Source organism: Phalacrocorax aristotelis, chromosome 2 (genome assembly GCF_949628215.1).
Source record: "Phalacrocorax aristotelis chromosome 2, bGulAri2.1, whole genome shotgun sequence".
Taxonomy (NCBI): Eukaryota; Metazoa; Chordata; class Aves; order Suliformes; family Phalacrocoracidae; genus Phalacrocorax; species Phalacrocorax aristotelis.
Window position 1 is genome coordinate 33,338,852 of NC_134277.1, and position 18,294 is coordinate 33,357,145.

At 42.3% G+C, this 18,294-nt stretch overlaps 1 protein-coding gene across 1 annotated transcript in view; it reads left to right on the plus strand.

The window, feature by feature from the left end:
• Positions 1-16,866: 16,866 nt before the first annotated feature.
• AHR (aryl hydrocarbon receptor) overlaps positions 16,867-18,294 on the plus strand; it is a 64,367-nt gene continuing 62,939 nt past the window's right edge. The window contains exon 1 of the mRNA XM_075082968.1: positions 16,867-17,296. Coding sequence (XP_074939069.1) covers positions 17,241-17,296 — 56 coding nt within the window. The 5' untranslated portion in view covers positions 16,867-17,240. The remainder of the gene's footprint in view (positions 17,297-18,294) is intronic.

The following is an 18,294-nucleotide window of genomic DNA, read 5'->3' on the forward strand; positions in this document are numbered from 1 at the left end:
TGGGTTTTGCTTTTCTGCAGAATAATTAGCACACACATGCACAAAACTATACAATTACATCATGACACAAAATCCTGAAATGTTCTGGTCTGTTCACAAGTGTGGTATTTTCTGTTGCATAAGACAAAGAAAGCAGTTTAAAAAAAAAAAAAAAGAAAAAGAAAGCAAATACTGAAGAAGGTGCACCAGAATACAAAATATACCTTCATTTCCAATAATCCAACATACTATGGCTACCTAGCATTGGCAGCAAATTTTGTTATTGATATTTGAAATAGTCCTGTTGGAACTGATCTTTTATAGTAGGAGAGAAGATGGGACTCTCAATTTAAGGAATTTTAAGAAAATCTTTTAGAAAAAGGAATCCAGAATCAAAGATATTGTGAATATATCTTAATAATAGTAGTTATACTCCGAAATAAATGGCCAATTTAACCATACGATTTCATGTAAATATTGATGGTTAAACAAAATTTTTAAAAAATATTTAAACTTATAAGATCTTTGTATCTTTTAAATAAAAGGCTGGCTGCTTTTTCACAGGATATTTGTCAATACACTCAGAAGTCACCTTGGGTTTAAAGAAAGATAAACCGACCTACTGGTATTTTGACTTTTTATACAGACACAGCCTTCAGCATTACAATAAAAGGTATCTATGAGGTGTCTTCCTTCCCCCACCTCCCTCACAGAAAGCTGAGAAATTTTCACAGGTGGGAAAAGAGGACGGAACTGTTTGAGGGTTTTTATTTTCAAGTCATTGATAATATTTTAATTAAAATATTTCTGAAACGGCATCTGAGCATTTAGTATGTGTAGGTTGCAGTACATACTCTGCTATACTGTGGAGTCTTGCAAAAGGGAAAAAATGCATCTATGCTTTGTAAATATATTTTTAGTGCCTGGAAAGTTCTCTTGCACAAACAGTTCTGTGTTATGCCATGTGCTGACACCTTTGAAATCTTGCTTGAAGTAATTTAAAGCTTTGTCTAAATTGGGGTATTTGTACATGATGGTTTGTACAATGACGAATTATTCTTCGCATGTACAGGGCTCCATACAGTTGTTAGATTTAGCACTGCTATAGAAAGCATTAAGCTTATTATGCCCAAAAGAATTAAATTATGCTGAGGCAACTCAATTAGTTGTGTCCAAAGGAAGACACAATGGCAACAGGCTAAAAGCTTGATGTGAACATTGTTAACAGCAGTACATCATAATTAAAGAAAAATATTTGCTTAAGTATTTTCATTAAATCTATTATCCCATTTATTTCGTCTATTTGCTGTTCTTGTTAAAATGTTATTTGACTTCCAGATGATTCAAAGCATGAAAGTTGATTGAGCTTTCTAACCTTATTTCACTGTTTAGACATACTTCACACATCTTATGTTAATGATCTATATCAGAAATTCTGGATTTGTTGGATTTCTTTCAGAATGTTAAATTATAGGCATCTCTAATTTTAATTTTCTTGAAACATCCAGGTCTGTGTATGAATTGTGATACAAAAATTAAACAGCACAAACTCAGTTCAGTCTGGCAAGCTTAGACCAGCCATGAAGGGAATCTGGCTGATATTTCATTAGCATTATTTTTAGCTGAAGCAAATGGAAAACCTAGGTGCATTGCGGTGGTCTGCCAAATGCCAAAGAAGAGAGAAGACTATTGAAGCAGTGAGGCAACACACCGGGCAGATCAATTGATTCCCGCAGAAGCAGGTTATTCAAAATGAGCCCCTTGCCCTCAGAAGCAGGTGGTGATGCAGTGACGGCAAGTGATCTCCTGGGCAGTCTTCACAGCACAGCTATTTTCAGCAAAATATAATTTGGTAAGCATTTTCATCTCAGCCCAATTTAGCATATTTATTCTTTCATAAGTTTTAATTCCTCTTAAGATGAAGAGGGGTCATAAGGATTGCTGCATGATCAGAATAACCTCTTTTCTACTTCATTGCCTACAAGATTTAGATCAGTTCTGCTTTTGGATTTTGGAAACAGTTTGTGTGCTGCTTCCATCATACTCTTTCCATCTTATTGACATGATACTATATTTATTTATTACAATCTATTACTTAATTTATTTATATTAATATTGAATGGCCCATTGCCACCATATAGACTGATTCTGTAAGGATTACATACCACCACTACGTTTTAAGACTTTTCTCTCTCTTTATTTTTGTAATTTTTTTTTGTAACTAGCTAGTTGTTCCATAGATATAACATTGATTTACACTGATATTGCTAATAATAATCTCTTTCCTTCTTCACAAACTGAGGTGAGCAAAAACCTGTTAGTAATAGGGCCTTTTGCAGTATTTATCCTGAAATCTCAGTGTCACCAGAACTTTACCTTAAGACTAAGGCTATGTGGATTTATGCATCTTAGCTCACTCCTATGGAAGTTTTTAAATGCTTGCTACGGTGGTTGGTAGGATTGGTGTGGATTTCATACTGTGGTTGCCCTCTGAAGTTGCTTGCAACAACCCCTAAAATCCCATGCTTTCTCACTGCCTCTGTTGAGCTTGAAACACCTGATTCCTGGAGGCCCTGTGGGGAGAACTGAGAGAGGAGGCTGATGTTATTTCCTTCCAAGGTGAAAATATGGAATGAAAGCGAACAGGCATGACTTAAGAGTTTTGCTTAGTCAGGGTTTGTGCCATATATTTATGGTTCAGGAACTATTTATTAATTATTTAAATTAGTGTTGTCATTATCCATATGCTTGCTTGCGGCATAACCACTTAACAGCAACAATTCCTTAAAAAACATTTTCTTGGGAACTCTACTCCTGCTTTGCAATGTTTTTCACCCTGTAACAATAGCTCTTCAGGAGCAATTTGGCAACAGGGCATCAATATATTGCTACTGGGTTTTGGTTTTGGTTTTGTTATTACCTGTATTATGTGTTAATTATTTGTATTTGTAATACGGTATGTTTAGGAATGTAAGGTATTCTGTATCTGTTAGATTTCAGGCAGGATGTTCAGTTTAATTCTGATTTTCCAAAACTCAACTTCTGAGGATAATTCAAATCTATGTATTGATTATTATGCAGAATATAAACTGATGTCTACTTATTTCAGCTTGATCACTTCAAATAGAATAGGTAACACATGGAAAGTGTGCCTGAGAGTCCATTCAAAATCTGAGCCTGAATTGTGTTGGATTCATTGTGCATAGAACTGTATAAACCCAGAGCAAAAACAAAATTTGCATCCATTTTGCATAGGGCTGGATCTAAGAAGTTTATTTATTATGTGTATGAGATTGACTTATTTCAACAAACTCACTGAGCACTAATCCTTTGTTTCAACTAATATTAAAAAAAAAAAAAAAAGGTTGCAGTGCTTTTTAAACTGTTCACTCCAAAGGTTGGAAACCTTAACCCACGCCTAAATGAAGGAATTTTCTTTTGGAGAAGAAACTTGGAGATGAGGAAGTGTTCATTTTTCTAGCAAGTCTGAATTATTGCTGTTTCAGTTCAACCCTCTAGAGATAGTTTTTTCTGATTCTCTCCCCCCTTTTTTCCCCTCTAGAAAAAAAACTGAGTCTACATTATTAGAATAGGTCTCAGTTTACACACTATACCTGTAATTTTCCATTGTGTTTACAAGTCAGTATTATAGATATCTTCTAATTTCAGCCTCTGTATTTGTTTACTAACACAGTAAGAGTCACTGTAGGTAAAATTGCATGTAAGAATTGCCATGAGAACTATTCAAAAATAAAAGCATTTAGTTTAATTTCACCTAATATAATTTTCCATATATTTAATTTAGACACCTTAAGCATAAGAAAGCAATTAAAGAGGATATTTCTACTCTCGGATTTTTTGCTTGTTTTGCTCTTGTTGCTTGTTTTCCCCATGCCTTCAAAATAACCATAGTTGTGTGTGGTTTCATGAATGTGTCTTTGTGCAGTGTACAGCTGCAGAAGAAACAACAGACATTCTGGTGAAGGGTGGTGGAGGTACTGTTAATGACTAATGTGTTTAGCTTTGTATTGTTGCCTGCCTGCTCAAGAGCTAACAGTTAGATTTAAAAAAAAAAGGCAAAAAAGGAAGAGTTAAAAAAGTGAGAAAGAAAGGTAAAATAATGGTACTGGTATAACCTTCCTGTACCTCTTCAAAGTTATAGAAAAAAGGACTTGCACATTGGGTACATTGGGATAAGAGTGCTTGGGGGGAATACAACTTAGATAAATTGGTAATCCTCAGACTGGGGGAAACGAAACAGGAGGAATTTTGAAAAGTAAGGAGAAGCTATCAAAAATGTGCCATTGATATCTGTTCAAAACAACTGGCGATTTTTTATTTCTTTTCTTTTCAGTGGTGGGATTTGCCCACAAAGAGGATTTATTTATTTACGACTTTTCCTAAAGGCTTTTTACCTTGCAAAAAGTAATATAAATTACTCTGTTTCTAAAGCTCTCTGTTAGCACAAACATGCCATGACAAGTTCCCCCAAGGAAAGTCCTGTAGGGTCCAAATCCCAGCTGAAATTCCTGAGTGAGCCATGCTGAATGTTTGAGACTGTTACCCAATTGCTGGTCAGAGTGACTGGATTGCAGAATACCGACTTGAAAGGTACAAAAGCCTGAGGATCTGTACCTCTGGCAGTACAGGTGGCTGCTCATCAAACCAGAGCACCACTTGGGGGCAGGGGGGTGGCCGGCGCACGTTCTGAATCCTATCCCTCCTTAGAAAAGTATGAAATTGCAAAAGTACTCATCACTGGCTAGCTTCTGCTAACTTTGTATTTAGTAATATCCCTTCCTAGATTGCTTTTATACTACCTAGCTGGAGTAGTTTGTAATTGATCCTGCAGTTCACCTACTCTGGTGCACAGCACACACTAACTTTCCTTCCTATTAGTGGTTCTTCTTCCAGTGTAAACTGCAGTATGGGAAATAAGGAAAGAGGATTAGAGAAAATGATACTCAATTGCAGCTCACCTCATCCTGCCATAGGATGCAACAAGAACCTGCACCCAGGCTCAGGAACCAACAGCACCTGCAGTTTGGATGAACCATTCATTTCAACAGAAGCCCTTGCAAAGCAGCATGCTGCTCAGAGTTGATTAGAAGAACCACTTCTTTTAAACTGGAGTCATTTCTGGGAATGAGATAGACAGGATATTAGATAACCCACATGGAAGCCATAGTTTTCTAGAAATTAATATGCTTTTTCTTCCTGTATCACCAGTGAAATAGTTTCAGTTATAGGAGAGAACAGGATAGTGTCACCAACTTGCTGTCCTAATTATTTTCTTGAACAACAAGCTTGAAAAGCACTGATTTGTTTCCATCTGTGTGCCTCTGTACATCTGTACATCTGTTAAGCTAAATAGATTGAAGGGATTGGGAAGTACTGCCAGACTAAACACTGTGATTTCCATGCTTTTTATAGATGGAAAAGACCTAGCTACTCAAGAATAATGTTTTATTTCATAAAGAAGACACAGGTGAGTTAGAATATGGAGCATTGTTCAAAGCTTATTCTGTAAGTTATGTCATTCTTATCAAGCATTTCTGAAAACACGTAGTATTTCTGCTGTTTGGATACATGCAAGTATATTATCAGTGTGAAAGAGGCTCAATTAAATGAGCACAAGATATCAAATATAACCAACATTGGCTGTTCTTATGCAGCGTGAATGCCAATAATCTCCATTAAATGCCTAGTATTAATAATAGTAATTCAACCATCAAAAAGTTATCATATTCTTTCCTTTCCTTCCCCCATGACACGCTGTAGATTAAACCAGAATTGTTTATTTGTAGAAAATTCTGCTTTAAGTCTGCATATAGCTTGATGTTAGAAATTACTGTTTTTCTGACTGTATGTTAGGCATATATAAATCCTTGTAGGATAGTTTGATGCAGAGATATATACCTATATATAGATATACATATAAAATGCAGCTTGCAGTGCTTATGGACTGCAGTTGTAATAAACTTGGAGAGGATCACAATAGGTTGTTCTAGCACCACAAGCCTAAGCTGTCTACAACATCATAATCAAGTTTAATATCATTAATCTTGTCTGCATGAAATTACATTATGGTAGCAACTATTCAGCTGCTTATGGGTAGACTGTATGTAGATGCTGAAGGAACAAACTCAGCAAAGTCAGAGCATCAATAACTATAGCAGGAATAGAATGGCTCAAACATACCTGAAATTCTTGTACTTAATGCTATTTTCATCTACTAAAAGCAGTTCAGGTGACCCACAGCCATGATTTTAAGGTAACCATATTCCTAACCATCAGGAACCAAACCGGCAGTTTTCTTTATTCTGCTCTGCTGACAATACAAAAATTTGAGATGAAGGGCAAAAAAACCACTGAGCTGTGTTTCTTCCATCTGTGTAGCTACAAAGGGAAGAAAAACAAGGGGAAAACATACACAAGGTAACTACCAGGTTCTGCCCTGATCAAGATAACTGCCTCATTGTGTCCATTATAAATGTTGTCATGACTTTAGGTCAAACTTTGGCCTTAAACAATGGAGACCATGAAATACATATTTGCTACATATTGAGAATGTTATGGGAATGACCTAAATATTTTATACAAGGGTAGCAATTCATCTTGAACAAACATTATCTAGCCATAACATTCTGGAACATGGACTGCTGAAACAATTCTGGCTGGGGAGAGGTTCCTACAGGAAGACTAATATCCCAAAGTAAATTTGTTTTCAGGTCTCCTTTTAGAAAGGCTTTCTTTTTTCAGCTTATTGCAGAAGGACTGTGTGGTGGGGGTTTCCCTGTGTATGCCCTTCCCTGAAGGCTTCACTGAGGAAGAATTATTGTAAATTCACAAGACACTCTGTGGACCCAAAAGGCTACCAGAAGACTCTATGGGAACAAGATTACGGTTATTCCCATAACTTTCCCTTTCTTTATCCATTTTTTGGACTGGCTGATTCTAGAACTCGGGTGTAAAAGACAACATCTACCTAGGAAATTAAGTAGAGCCTAGATGTTGGCAATGACGCAGATACTGCAGCTCAGACATACATACACTGTTAAATTTGTAGAATTCCTTGTAGACTCTCTGCCACTGTAACTACTGCCATGAAAAACTCTAAGAAAGGTCTTTTTAATGTAACAACATATTAATCATTAGGTCCTACAGACACTTTCCTAAATGAACAATTAGGAAATAATAGCTTTCTGGTTCTATGAGTGGAACTCTGTGATTTTCTCTTCTGTTTTTTTTTTCTAGGTTTTTTTTTTTTAATGTCTTCTTCTTTTTGGTCGTAAGTTTCTCCTTAGCCATTGCCAGTTTTCTTTTCAATAACCACCTCTTTTAACTATTGGCTTTAACTATTGGCTTATTGTTATTTCCAGATTTCCTTCTCTCCTGTGTTTATTCTCTTTCCTTTTCATCAGTTTTACCTTCCTATTCAATTCTGGTTACATTTCTAGGAATGTACTGTATGAATCCCACTTTTAGAGAGTAACACTTTAAAAGGTCTGTGACTCTGATAAAATGCCACAAGATTTCTTTGTTAGTAAACATCTTAAGATTGTATAGAGGTGCTTAATTACTTTTAACAGGTAATGAACGTAGAATTGCACCAAGAACAACGTGGTGTTCTCTTATTACTTAGCATGCACAAGACTATTTGCAGATTTTCTGATCTGATGGAATTAGGGAACTGGATGAAACACAGACTCAATTCACTGACTATTGTTGTAGCTATTTATATGTTCAGTAGGGACTCCTGATTCTTTTACAGTCGAGGTAACAACAAGATCAGAAATTATTTCTTCCATCTTTGACAACATGCTTAAAATGAATTATACCGGTCTTGGACCATTATGTAGACCACAGGCCACCTTAAGCCAAGCCTGAATGTCATCTGAAAGGTTCTGATAGACCAACTTGCAGCTGTTTGCTTCTTTCCTAACATGGATGAGACCACCTCACCCAATTTCTGTGCTTATAGTTTGGTTTCTTTTTAAGTCCCACTCTACTTCAAAATAATATCATGTGTTCCTTGAAAGGATTATCAGCTACTTTTGAAGGACTGTCTATCATATTGCCCATTACTAGAGAAACCTCCCCCATAATTTTGTAATCTGAAAGAGCCCAGATCCAAATTTACCAAGTGGAGAGTCAGGCAATTCTCATAAGAGAAATCCTGGATGAAAAATTCATTCTTGCTGGAGTCTTGCTGTCGCTAGGATATCTCTTTTAGTAAGCTTTCCTTACGAAAGAAGTTGCAAACTGGCTCCAGCTATAGACTCTCAGAAAGAAACCAGCAATATTTTATATGTTTGAAATGAGGAACTTTTAATCTCTGGCAGATAGACTAGATAGCTCCATTGACTATTTAGGCGAAATTATAAGCTTCTAAAGCTTCCTGGTATCTTGGTGATGCAATCTATTGTAGCTATAGGCACGCAGTATGAATATTTTTGTGAGACACTGAAGAAACAGTTCTGAACACTATTGTGCTGAGATCACTGGAATTGCTAAGAGCACTGATGGTCGTAAAAACTGCCACTGTGCAGGTTTTGAAGCTGTTTTTATCTACTGTTTTCTACAAGATTAAAGACATACATTAAAAATAAGCACTTCTTTTTAAAAGATCTTTTATTGCAAAAAAAGCTCATGATAGCTTTCTTTCCACTTCAATATTTTAGTTGCCAGGGACATTACAAAGTTACATGTATAATATAGGATACAAATTACAAACAAGGCAACTTCCTTTAAACAGAACAGCTCTTTTCACTGGACAGATCGTTTTCTAGTTAGTTTCTAGATAGTTTCAGCATCACAATTGATATTAGTGTAAACAGGAAAATATTTAAAGAGCATTCTGAACTGCAAAAGAACACTCTAGACGTTCGCCTGGTTTTTTGTACGTCTACAATATACAAACATTTAAGGGAAAGCTTCTGCATAGCTGAGATTGTTAAAACCTTACTTTTTAGGCAGTGCCTGAGACTCTACATTGAAGCTGATATTACATAGATAGTTGTGAAAATTAACAGGTAAGTCAGTATCATTGAGGAGCTAAACATTTATCTTGCATGCAGGGCAGATTGTTTAGAAGGTTTTCAGAAGACTCATTGCTAGCAAGTGTTAAATACTACAAGCTACTCTGTGGCCCAGACTGAATTCAGAGAACTGGAGATAATGGGACTATAAAGATGATATGTAGCCAGCAACAACTGTGGCTTGCTTAGGAATACATGTAAACACAGTCTGGTTATGACACTTAACAGGATAAATGCAGAAAAAAAAAAGAAAGGATAAACCAAACTATATATATCAAATGGTTTGTGGCAGTTTGCAGTACATGCATGTTCTCCTGTAACGCTGAGAAGAAATAACATGCCATGACTACTATTTGTAGTATAAAAGTTTTCCATAGCAAAGATACTTGCTTCTGTTACCCTTTCTCCAGCATTATAGTTTGCTCTAGGTAATGTGGTAGCTCTCTGGATACAGGCTGGCTTTGATTCTCCAGGGATAGTTTGTTCCCTACTTTCCTGCCCTAACAGACTTACTGTCCTCTTTCCTTTCTTCGCTTGTGTGTCTCAGTCACAGCTGAAATCAAAGAAAATTTATTGTTGGAAAGGTGGAAAGTTGTAATCACTCTGGATGGGAAAAGATGTTACAGGTTTAAATTACAAAACCTACAAAATTACAATTGCTCATTGAGAAACAGTCTCTAGGAGTAAGCCCTGGGCAGGGGGCTGTAGTCTTCTTGTGACAGAAGGCTGTAAGTGATGGGTAGGGCAATTAGCTGTCAGGCATGACACAGGTACAGCTCACTCTGCTTTTGAGAACTAAGGACTCAATACTGACTGTATTTTGTATCCAGCCAATGAAAACAGTTTGAATGGAACTAGCACGTACCACATTTTTGTTCTCAGGCAGGCCATTTCCTGAGTAGGTATTAAAATCACTACATTTGGACTTTCTCATTTCTTTGTTCTTGTTTATTATTAATTACTCAGTAGGTTCATGGAAATCTCTCTGTGTGAACTACAGATTTTGTGTTGGTTTTAGCTTCGGCCTTTGGCATTCAGACATCTGTGTATCTGTTTGCTATTTTTTCATATTATTCTCTACGTATGCCTACTAGATTTGATAGGAAGAGAGATAATACAACTGCCATTAATAAAATAGCTGTATCTTGTCTCAGCCACAGAAAGGTTTTCTAAGGCTAAATTAAAATTCATTACAATTTGCTATATTTATTAAAATTAGCTCAGGTTTGTTGGTACAGAAATTAAACTCTGGCTTGGCAACTGCATTATCACTTCTAATTTAGAGAATTTTCTTTTACTCACTAGTCTTACTTTGTGTATACCCTTTCCTCTTAATGAGAGCAGAAAGAGAATTTGCAGCTTACTGAGTTAGCCATGATAACTGTAGGCTTGTTTCAGGCCCTCCCAAACCACAGGTTTTGCTAATATTATAAGCCAATTTAGCAACAAAGCCTTGTTAACAAGTATAGTTCAGTAGTATTTTTAAAGCAGAAGTAAAATGATCAGCTCTTTAGGTATTTGCTCTGCATATAACAGCACAGACAGTCTTGGTGCAGCAAGATCATATGTTGTTGCAGCTGGATCATATGCTGCCCACATTTGCTGACTGACATGGTGATTTACTGTCGTGACCAAAACTTTCCTGCTTCTGCATACTAATAATTGTAGGCTGTTTGTTTCATTTATGTCCAAAAGCATTGGAAATATATTCCAAGGTTATATCTGTACTAGTAAATTTAGCAAATGCCATGGAACTTCCTGGACATTAAAACTCAATCTTCGGTAGTTTTAAATGGTTAGAATCGTCCTTTATACACCGTTTTGGCATGTTCCCACATCGTTCCCAGGGGCAGTCCAGGGGTTAGCACAGGCCTGTGGCTATCTCCAGTTTGCATGCAGCCACCTTAGTTTGAAAACCAAGAAAATATAATAGTATGGGTCTGATAAGTTGAATGCAGGTGAGCATTGGTGGCAGGGAAGGATCCTGGGAACAGAAGGTATTTGTTGATCCTGAGAGACTGACTGTCAGAAACACCGTACAATGCCTGCAGAAACAGATGTCTAAAAAGCATAAATGGCTAAAAGCAGAAACCTTTAAATGCATTTGTAGTTACAGACATAATTCTTTGTATATTGACATAACACACATAAACTTTGACAAGGAAAGAAAGGAGAAGGAACAAGTTGCAGTCGGTCATACAGGTGTCTAACTGCTGCTGCCTTGGTTAAGAGGTTCTACCAGGGCCTCCTAACTTGCCCTTGGGAGGGGATGACTTGTTACCACTGATTACTTTATGGCTTTCAGTACTTGACTGGGAGTGGATTATGCAGGATTAAAATAATGAGTGTCTCTACTTTTCAAGACAAAAACGTGAAACTCATTGTGAATCATAATGTAAAGACTATATTAGCCATACAACATAATTTACTTTCAATGTTTGTGGGGGAAGAGGGCTGCTGAATGTTTTAGGCAGGCAAGGTTAATTAAGTTGCTTGCTATATCTGTATAGCTCTTCAGAAGCTTTTTGGTTTAGACTAAAATAAGAGAGTTCTCTTTAAATGAGAGTAAGTTTCTGCATAAACTCTTATGCTCATTTCTGTATATGAGAGAAAACCTGGGAATAGTAAGCAATGTATTGATTTTTATACTTACTCTATAACGATATTGTTCCTCTACTCCTATACTTGCAGGCAAAACATGTTTTTCATTTTACATATCATAGGGTCTGAGCAGAATCATGATCCTGCCTCACAGATGACGTTTATTAATTTCTCAGATTTTCTCAAAGTGGAAAAATCTTGAACACTCTCTCTAAATGTGGTTTTGTCTACTCAGGATTTTTTTTCTGACCCTTGTCAGAACAATTAAGACTATAGATTTCATTGGATGAGTGCAATTCAATGAATTTAAAATAGTTAAAATAGCCTTATTAACAAAGACCTTTCAGCACTAACCATTATGTGCGGATCATAGTCTACTTGCCCAAACATTAATTATGTTTCAAATTTTTCATCCTTTATGTGGCTCTTCAACTCCTGCAAATACTCAGTAGAAAACTGGGTGCAATTTTAAACACTGGCATGCCAGAAGCTCCTGCAATGGTAGTGGGAGTGGGGAGCCAGATGTGGGGACAGGAGAAAAGAAAAAGAATGTGATGGTTCTGTCGTATATTGACAAAAATATAAGTAGCAGGGGAAAAATGTTTCTTGTTAATCTAATTCTCTTTAAAACTTCACATAGTTCAACTGGTACCTGCAAATGAGGCTTCTGTAAGAAAAGCTATCCTAAATCAGTGTACTATTAGTCCCATTACTGAGCTTCTTTTTCCTATGTCTAATTATTTCTCTTTAAGTTTTAAAAAGGTGGGGCAGAATTTCCCTTTATATTCCTAGTTCCTCACAGTAAAACGTTTGTGTGACCTTCCTAGTCACTGAAGAATCACTACATAGGCTATTCACTGACTCTAGTTCAGCTTCCCTAGATAATTGTTTCCCTGATTTGTGTACGAAGAGAGTAATCTGAGTTACTATATTCTTTCTTAACAGAACAAAAACACCTAAATTGGCAGTAGTTCTGTATAACCCCAAAATCTGAAATGCATAAATCACAATTTGACATCACAATCCTCTTTCCTCATCTCCAGGGAGGCAGAAAAGAAATGACAGATAACCAAACCAGACCAGATTTCTTCTGTGTTATTTGCACTGGAGATAGCTAGAACAAGTAAGCACATAGAATTAAGTTGAGGGAAGTAAAATTTTGGCCATGGACAGAAAGAGTAGGATAAAGGCTAGAAATGAGTCAGAGATGACCCTAAGATAACAAGCAGTGTTTATAATTCTTATAAATTCCTCCCAAATGACAAGATTTTTGTTGGTCTCGTGATGATCCTGTGAAATTCCAGCCCACTCAGGGATTTCTGTCTGTTTAGTAGAAGTCCCCTCTTCTGAACAGCTCCCACCTCGTGAAATGAGTGAGGGGACAGGAGACAGAGCTGACGAGGGGACTGCACAGGGCAGGAGAAGCAGAAATTGGGCAGAACGGATGTGTGGAGCAAAAGAATATCACTCGTGTTGGAGTCAGGGCAGCAGATGTGACTGCTGACAAGCGAGAGCTCTGGAAGTTTCAGAGGATGATAATCACAAAGCGTACTCTATACAGAAGAATGTATTCATTAATATGGCACCTCACATGTGCAGGGGGTAGGGAAAGGCAAGGTTCACTAGATGTACAAACACTTTTTTCTTAAGTTTTCATCATGGGATGGCATCACGATTCATGACTTCAAAGGCAGAAATGCTGGATTTGAGCAATGAGGAGAAAAGTGATCACTAGTGGTTCGGGAGGATTTATTAAGGGAAGATGTGATCTTTAGTTTAGACCCAATAAGCCAGCTGGGTACTAGCCTATAGATAAAATGAGAAGAGACTAGTTAGGGCTGTACAATACACTTGAAAGTGATCAGCATAGGATTTAAATGCCTTCAATTGTCCACATGACATCAGCCACAGCCATCCTTTGCAAGACCAAACATGTTGTTAAACCTGACAAAATACTACTTTGAAAAAGAATAATAATAAAAAGAAAGCCCAACAAAAAACTTATGCTGTAAAGAAGGCTCTAAGATTGCTGAAGTTTTTGTTTGGTTTACTCTGAATATGAAGCAAGATCTCTACTGTACTGAAAATATCAAATAGAAAACACTGAGACAATGGATTAGGCAAAGAGATGGCAAGAACATCAGGAGAGGACAGATTTGCAAAAGCTGCAGATAATGTGGTATATAATTTTTTAGGTAACTGTGTCTAAAAGGCCCCAGTGGCACGTAAGAAAATTCCCCATGTGTTCTGTGACTCTGGGTGCTGAACATCTGAAATCTCATATTTGTTGTTAGATAGATGGCTGACCCATAGGAGTGGATTTCCAATAGTGGGCAGTGGATGGCAAATGTACAAAAGATGTTGTTTCTGCCTAGCAGCATGAGCTTTCCTTACTCTCTATTTCCAGATTAGGGAGTTGAAGAGTAATGCCAGTACCTCACTGACACCATGCAAGTTCCTACGGCCCCAGAAGGGAACTGGGAGATGAAGTCCATCACGGGAAGCTAAAACCTACTTCCTTCTTCATGTAGCCCCCGGTAGATTTGGAACTGGCAGGTGAGCACCCAGTATAAGCCTGGGTGTCTCTGACAGTATCTAAGTAGCACAGGAGGTCAAGAAACCGTTGAGATCTTGAGGTCCAGTGAAGAATAAGAAGTTGCTAGAGACTTTGTTCAATCTCAGTGAGGAAGTAAAAGATAGACTGGAAGCAATTAAATTAAAAATTAGAAGAAGAGGAGACTTAAACAATGCCTGTAAGCTTTCAACACAAAGATAATGTAGCTGAAGAGAACAATGAAAGCAGAGCAGCAATTTGTGTTGTGTGTGGAGTGGTCGCAGCACACTTGTGTTGACAGAGGAAGAAACCAGTGAGCAGGGAGAGCCTAGGGGTGAAAAGAGTAGTGAAAGGAACTGGGAAGTTTAGGTTGGAAGAAGCTCAGTGCTTGGATAGATGGGTGGGTAAGGAGTGAAGAAAACACATTCATTTCCAGTTAGACTCCTAAAATCAAAAGACGAAAGGGGCTGGAGAAGAGAAGGAAGTAAGACATGGTGTACAGTATTGCTTACCTTTTTTCCAGGGTGCCGGCAAGATCTTGTGAAGAGGGAAGAGAGAGTGAAGAGTAAAGGGACTGAGGAGAGACAGAAGGTAGTTAATAGTCAACGTCCTCTGCAAAGGTGTTTGGCCAGGAATGTGTCAGGAATGTGACTGCAAGGCACTGACCTCGTAAGGAGTATGGTTCTTTTACCCTATTTTTCTCAAAAATTTTGATTGCTGAAGACATATTTTTCAAAACACCATTTGATCAACACCTGGCATACTAACAAGCCCACTAGCATCGTTAAAGCTTAGTCAAATTAATTTTATCTGCATATTGTGGCTTCAGTGTATTTCGCATGTGGGATAGCTTCCCAGGCAATTAAACCTTAGAAATTAAGCCGGTAAACAAGCGCGCGTTATACTGTCTAATTCCAGCTGCGAGGGCCCGAGGAGGAGGGGGCAGAGGAGGAGGAGGATGGGGGGGGCGGGGGAGCGGCGGAGGAGGCCTGGGCGGCGGGACGCAGCGGACGACAGAGAGCGGCCCCGGCGCCCCGGCCCCGGCCCCGGGGGAAGGCGCTGTGCTGCGGGGCAGGCGCCGCTCCCAACCGCTTGGCTGGGGCCGGGCTTTGCACAATCCCAGGGTTTTGCCGTGCGGGAATACCTGGGCCACGGCTAACCACCTCCGTCGGCAGAGCGGAGCAGAAACGCTGGCACAACCGGGGCTTCGGTAACCAGCGAGGGAAGGTGCGAGCTCGTAGCCGCTGGCGCAGTGCTCGCAGCAAGGCCAGCCCCGGCGGACGGGCAGACGGTCACCAGCACCACGGACACTGCCTCAGCCTCCCGGCTGCGTGGCGGGGGCGGCTGCGGGGGGCCGGGGCGGCGGGGCCGGGGCTGAGCCCACGGCTGCGGTCGCTGTGCGGCGGCCGGGCTCAGCCGTCCCCCGCGGGACGCGGGTGGGGTTGGGGGGGGGAGCGAGGGGAGCGCTTCCCAGCTCCCGTCTCCGCCGTGACCGCGAACAAGTTGTGTTTACACAGGGAGACTCCCAGGCTCCCAAGTTTAGCTTCGAGATAAAATTTATTGCGGTTATTCTGGGGGAAGAGCTCTGCTGCTGCTCCTGCGAAAGGAAACAGAGGAAGAAAATGGGCGGGAGGAGCGGCGGCGGGTCAGAAAGGCACCGGGGCTCTTCTTGGATGGTTTTATTTGTCAGCAGTTTGGCAGCACCTCTTACTTTTCGCGATGCTGCTCCTTTCCTTCAAAATATGTGTTTATCTTAAAATGTCAGTGCAATAACTCAGGGATTTACCCCCGAATGAGACACGAACCGCCTCCTCGTCCCGTAAGCCCCGTCGGTCCTCACCGCGCCGAGCGAGCGGCAACCTCGCCCCAGGTGCCTTTCCTTCCTCGGTATCCTGCTGTCCCTGTCCTCGGCGGAGCCCGGTGCATTTCCTCTCCCACCCGCCCCCGCCCCCGGCAAGGACTCCTACCCAGGGCTCCCCCACCCCTAATTTGGGCTGTCGCTTGTCATTTCTGGTGTCTTTGCTGGGCGACCTGCGGCCGCGACGGTTTCAGCCCGAGGGAGGCGGGAAGCAGAGGAGGCGACAGGGACGGGGGTGGGTGACAGACACAGGGCTTGTCTTGCCACCGAGTTAGTGCCATTTTTATTTCAAAACTGAACGCTGTGATTTGTATATCTCCCCCCCCCCCCCCCCCCCGGTTATGTTTTGTTGCTGGGGCTACCTGGGCGCTTGGAGCTCACCTTCCTTCTCACTTGCCGCGGAAGCAGTCCGCGCACCCCTCCCCGGCCACCACAGGAGGTTTTCCTTCGGGGTTTCTCGGGGATTTTCCCTCTCCCATCCCATCGCCATCCCCGAGCCCCTCCGTCGCGCCCCCCCCGGGGCCGCCGGCGCCCCCCGCGGTGCCGCGCCGGCCCTCCCTCTCCTCGCCTGACCTTCCCAACATGGCGGCATGGCCGCCCCCTCCTCCCTCCGGCCCGCCGCCGCCAGAGGCCTCCTCGGCGAGGGCGCGGCGGCGGCGGCTGTCAGCCGGGCGGGGCGGGACGCGGCCGGGGGACCGTGGCGGCGGCGGCGGCGGCGGCTGCGGCGGGAGGAGCGGGCGCGGGGCTGGGCCGGGCGGGGCGGGGCGGCGCGGCCCGGCCCGGCGCCGTGCACACTGACAGGCGCTCGGCCAGCAGACGGCGGCCGCGCCGGGGTGCAGAGGCCGCCGCAGAGGGAGCTCGGACGGGGGACGGCGTCGCGCCGGCGGGGCGAGCGGCGCTGGAAAGCCCCGGCCGCCCCCACACCTGTGCCCTCCGGGGGCGGTGAGTGGGTGTAGCCGCCGCCGATCACCTGGGATCCCCGCCCTGTAGCGCCTCCGCCTCCCCTCCGCGCCCGGCCGGGGAAGGCGCCACCGCCGCTGCGAGCGAACGAGAGCGCTGCGGGCGGGCAGCAGGGCCGGGCCCGTGGGCGAGGCGAGGGGTCTGCGGCGCCGGTGGGGCTCCCCCCGCTCCCGACAGCCGGGGCGAGGCGGGCAGGAGGGCGGCGGCCCCCGGAGCCCGCGGCGCGGGGCGCTGGAACCGCGGCAGGATGAACCCCAATGTCACCTACGCGAGTCGCAAGCGGCGGAAACCTGTGCAGAAAATGTAAGCGGCCCCGCGGGGCGGGAGGGAGGGAGAGGGACCGGCCGGCGTCCCGGCACCGCGCCGCGGAGGCCCGGCGGGGCGGCCGGTGGCGCGGCAGGGAGAGGTGGTGCCGGAGGGGGTTTCTTGGTTTTAGCTTTTTTTTTGTTGGAAAAAAGAAAAAAAAAAAAAAAAGGAGAGCCGGGGCGCGGAGGGCCGGCTCGGTGGAAGGAGGGAGCGGTGCCGGCAGCGCGGCGCGGCCGGCTGACCTAGATTGGGAGGCGGGTGAGGTGAGGGCGCGCTCCCCGCGCCGGAGCCGGTCCCGCCGCCGGTGGGCGGGTGGGTCCTGCCGCGGTGGCCCCGCACCGCCCCGCACGCTGCCGGGCGCCCAGGTGTCCCTGCGGGGAGCGCGGGGTCGGAGCCGGGAAAGGCTCGGCCGCTTCCCATCGTTTATGGCTATTTTTAGCCTCCCTGGCAGGATCGAAGCAGCTTTAACCCTCCGGTATTACATTAGATGTTTTTATTTGCTCAGCTCCAAACAAACCGAAGTGCTGCAGACCGGTCGGAAGAGGCGAAAAAAAAAAAGTCTGGCTGTATAGTGTCTTTTTGTTTATTAATTTATCTTTTTGAAACTCTGGGAACAGCTTAATACCTGAGTAATTTCACATTATGCACCTGCTGTAGGTTTGACTCCCAGGTTTTGCATGTTCCGCTAAAAGACTGCTCTCATGAGGGTGATTTTTCAGGCTAGAGGAGATTGCTTAGCTTGCACTTTCAACTGGAAATCAAGAATCTATAGGTCATAAAAAGTAGCAAAGCTAAACCACTGAGTTGCAGGAAAAATAAGCTAACTGTGATGCAAAGCTCAAAAAATCCCCCGAGTATTTCTGCGGGGTACTGCTGTAGATGTAAAATAACTGCTGAAACTACAAAAGCATTAAAGGAGAGAATGACGAACGTTTAATGAAATTCTATTGTGAATGATATGGTTTTAGATTTATAGCAGACAATTGTCTTGGGGG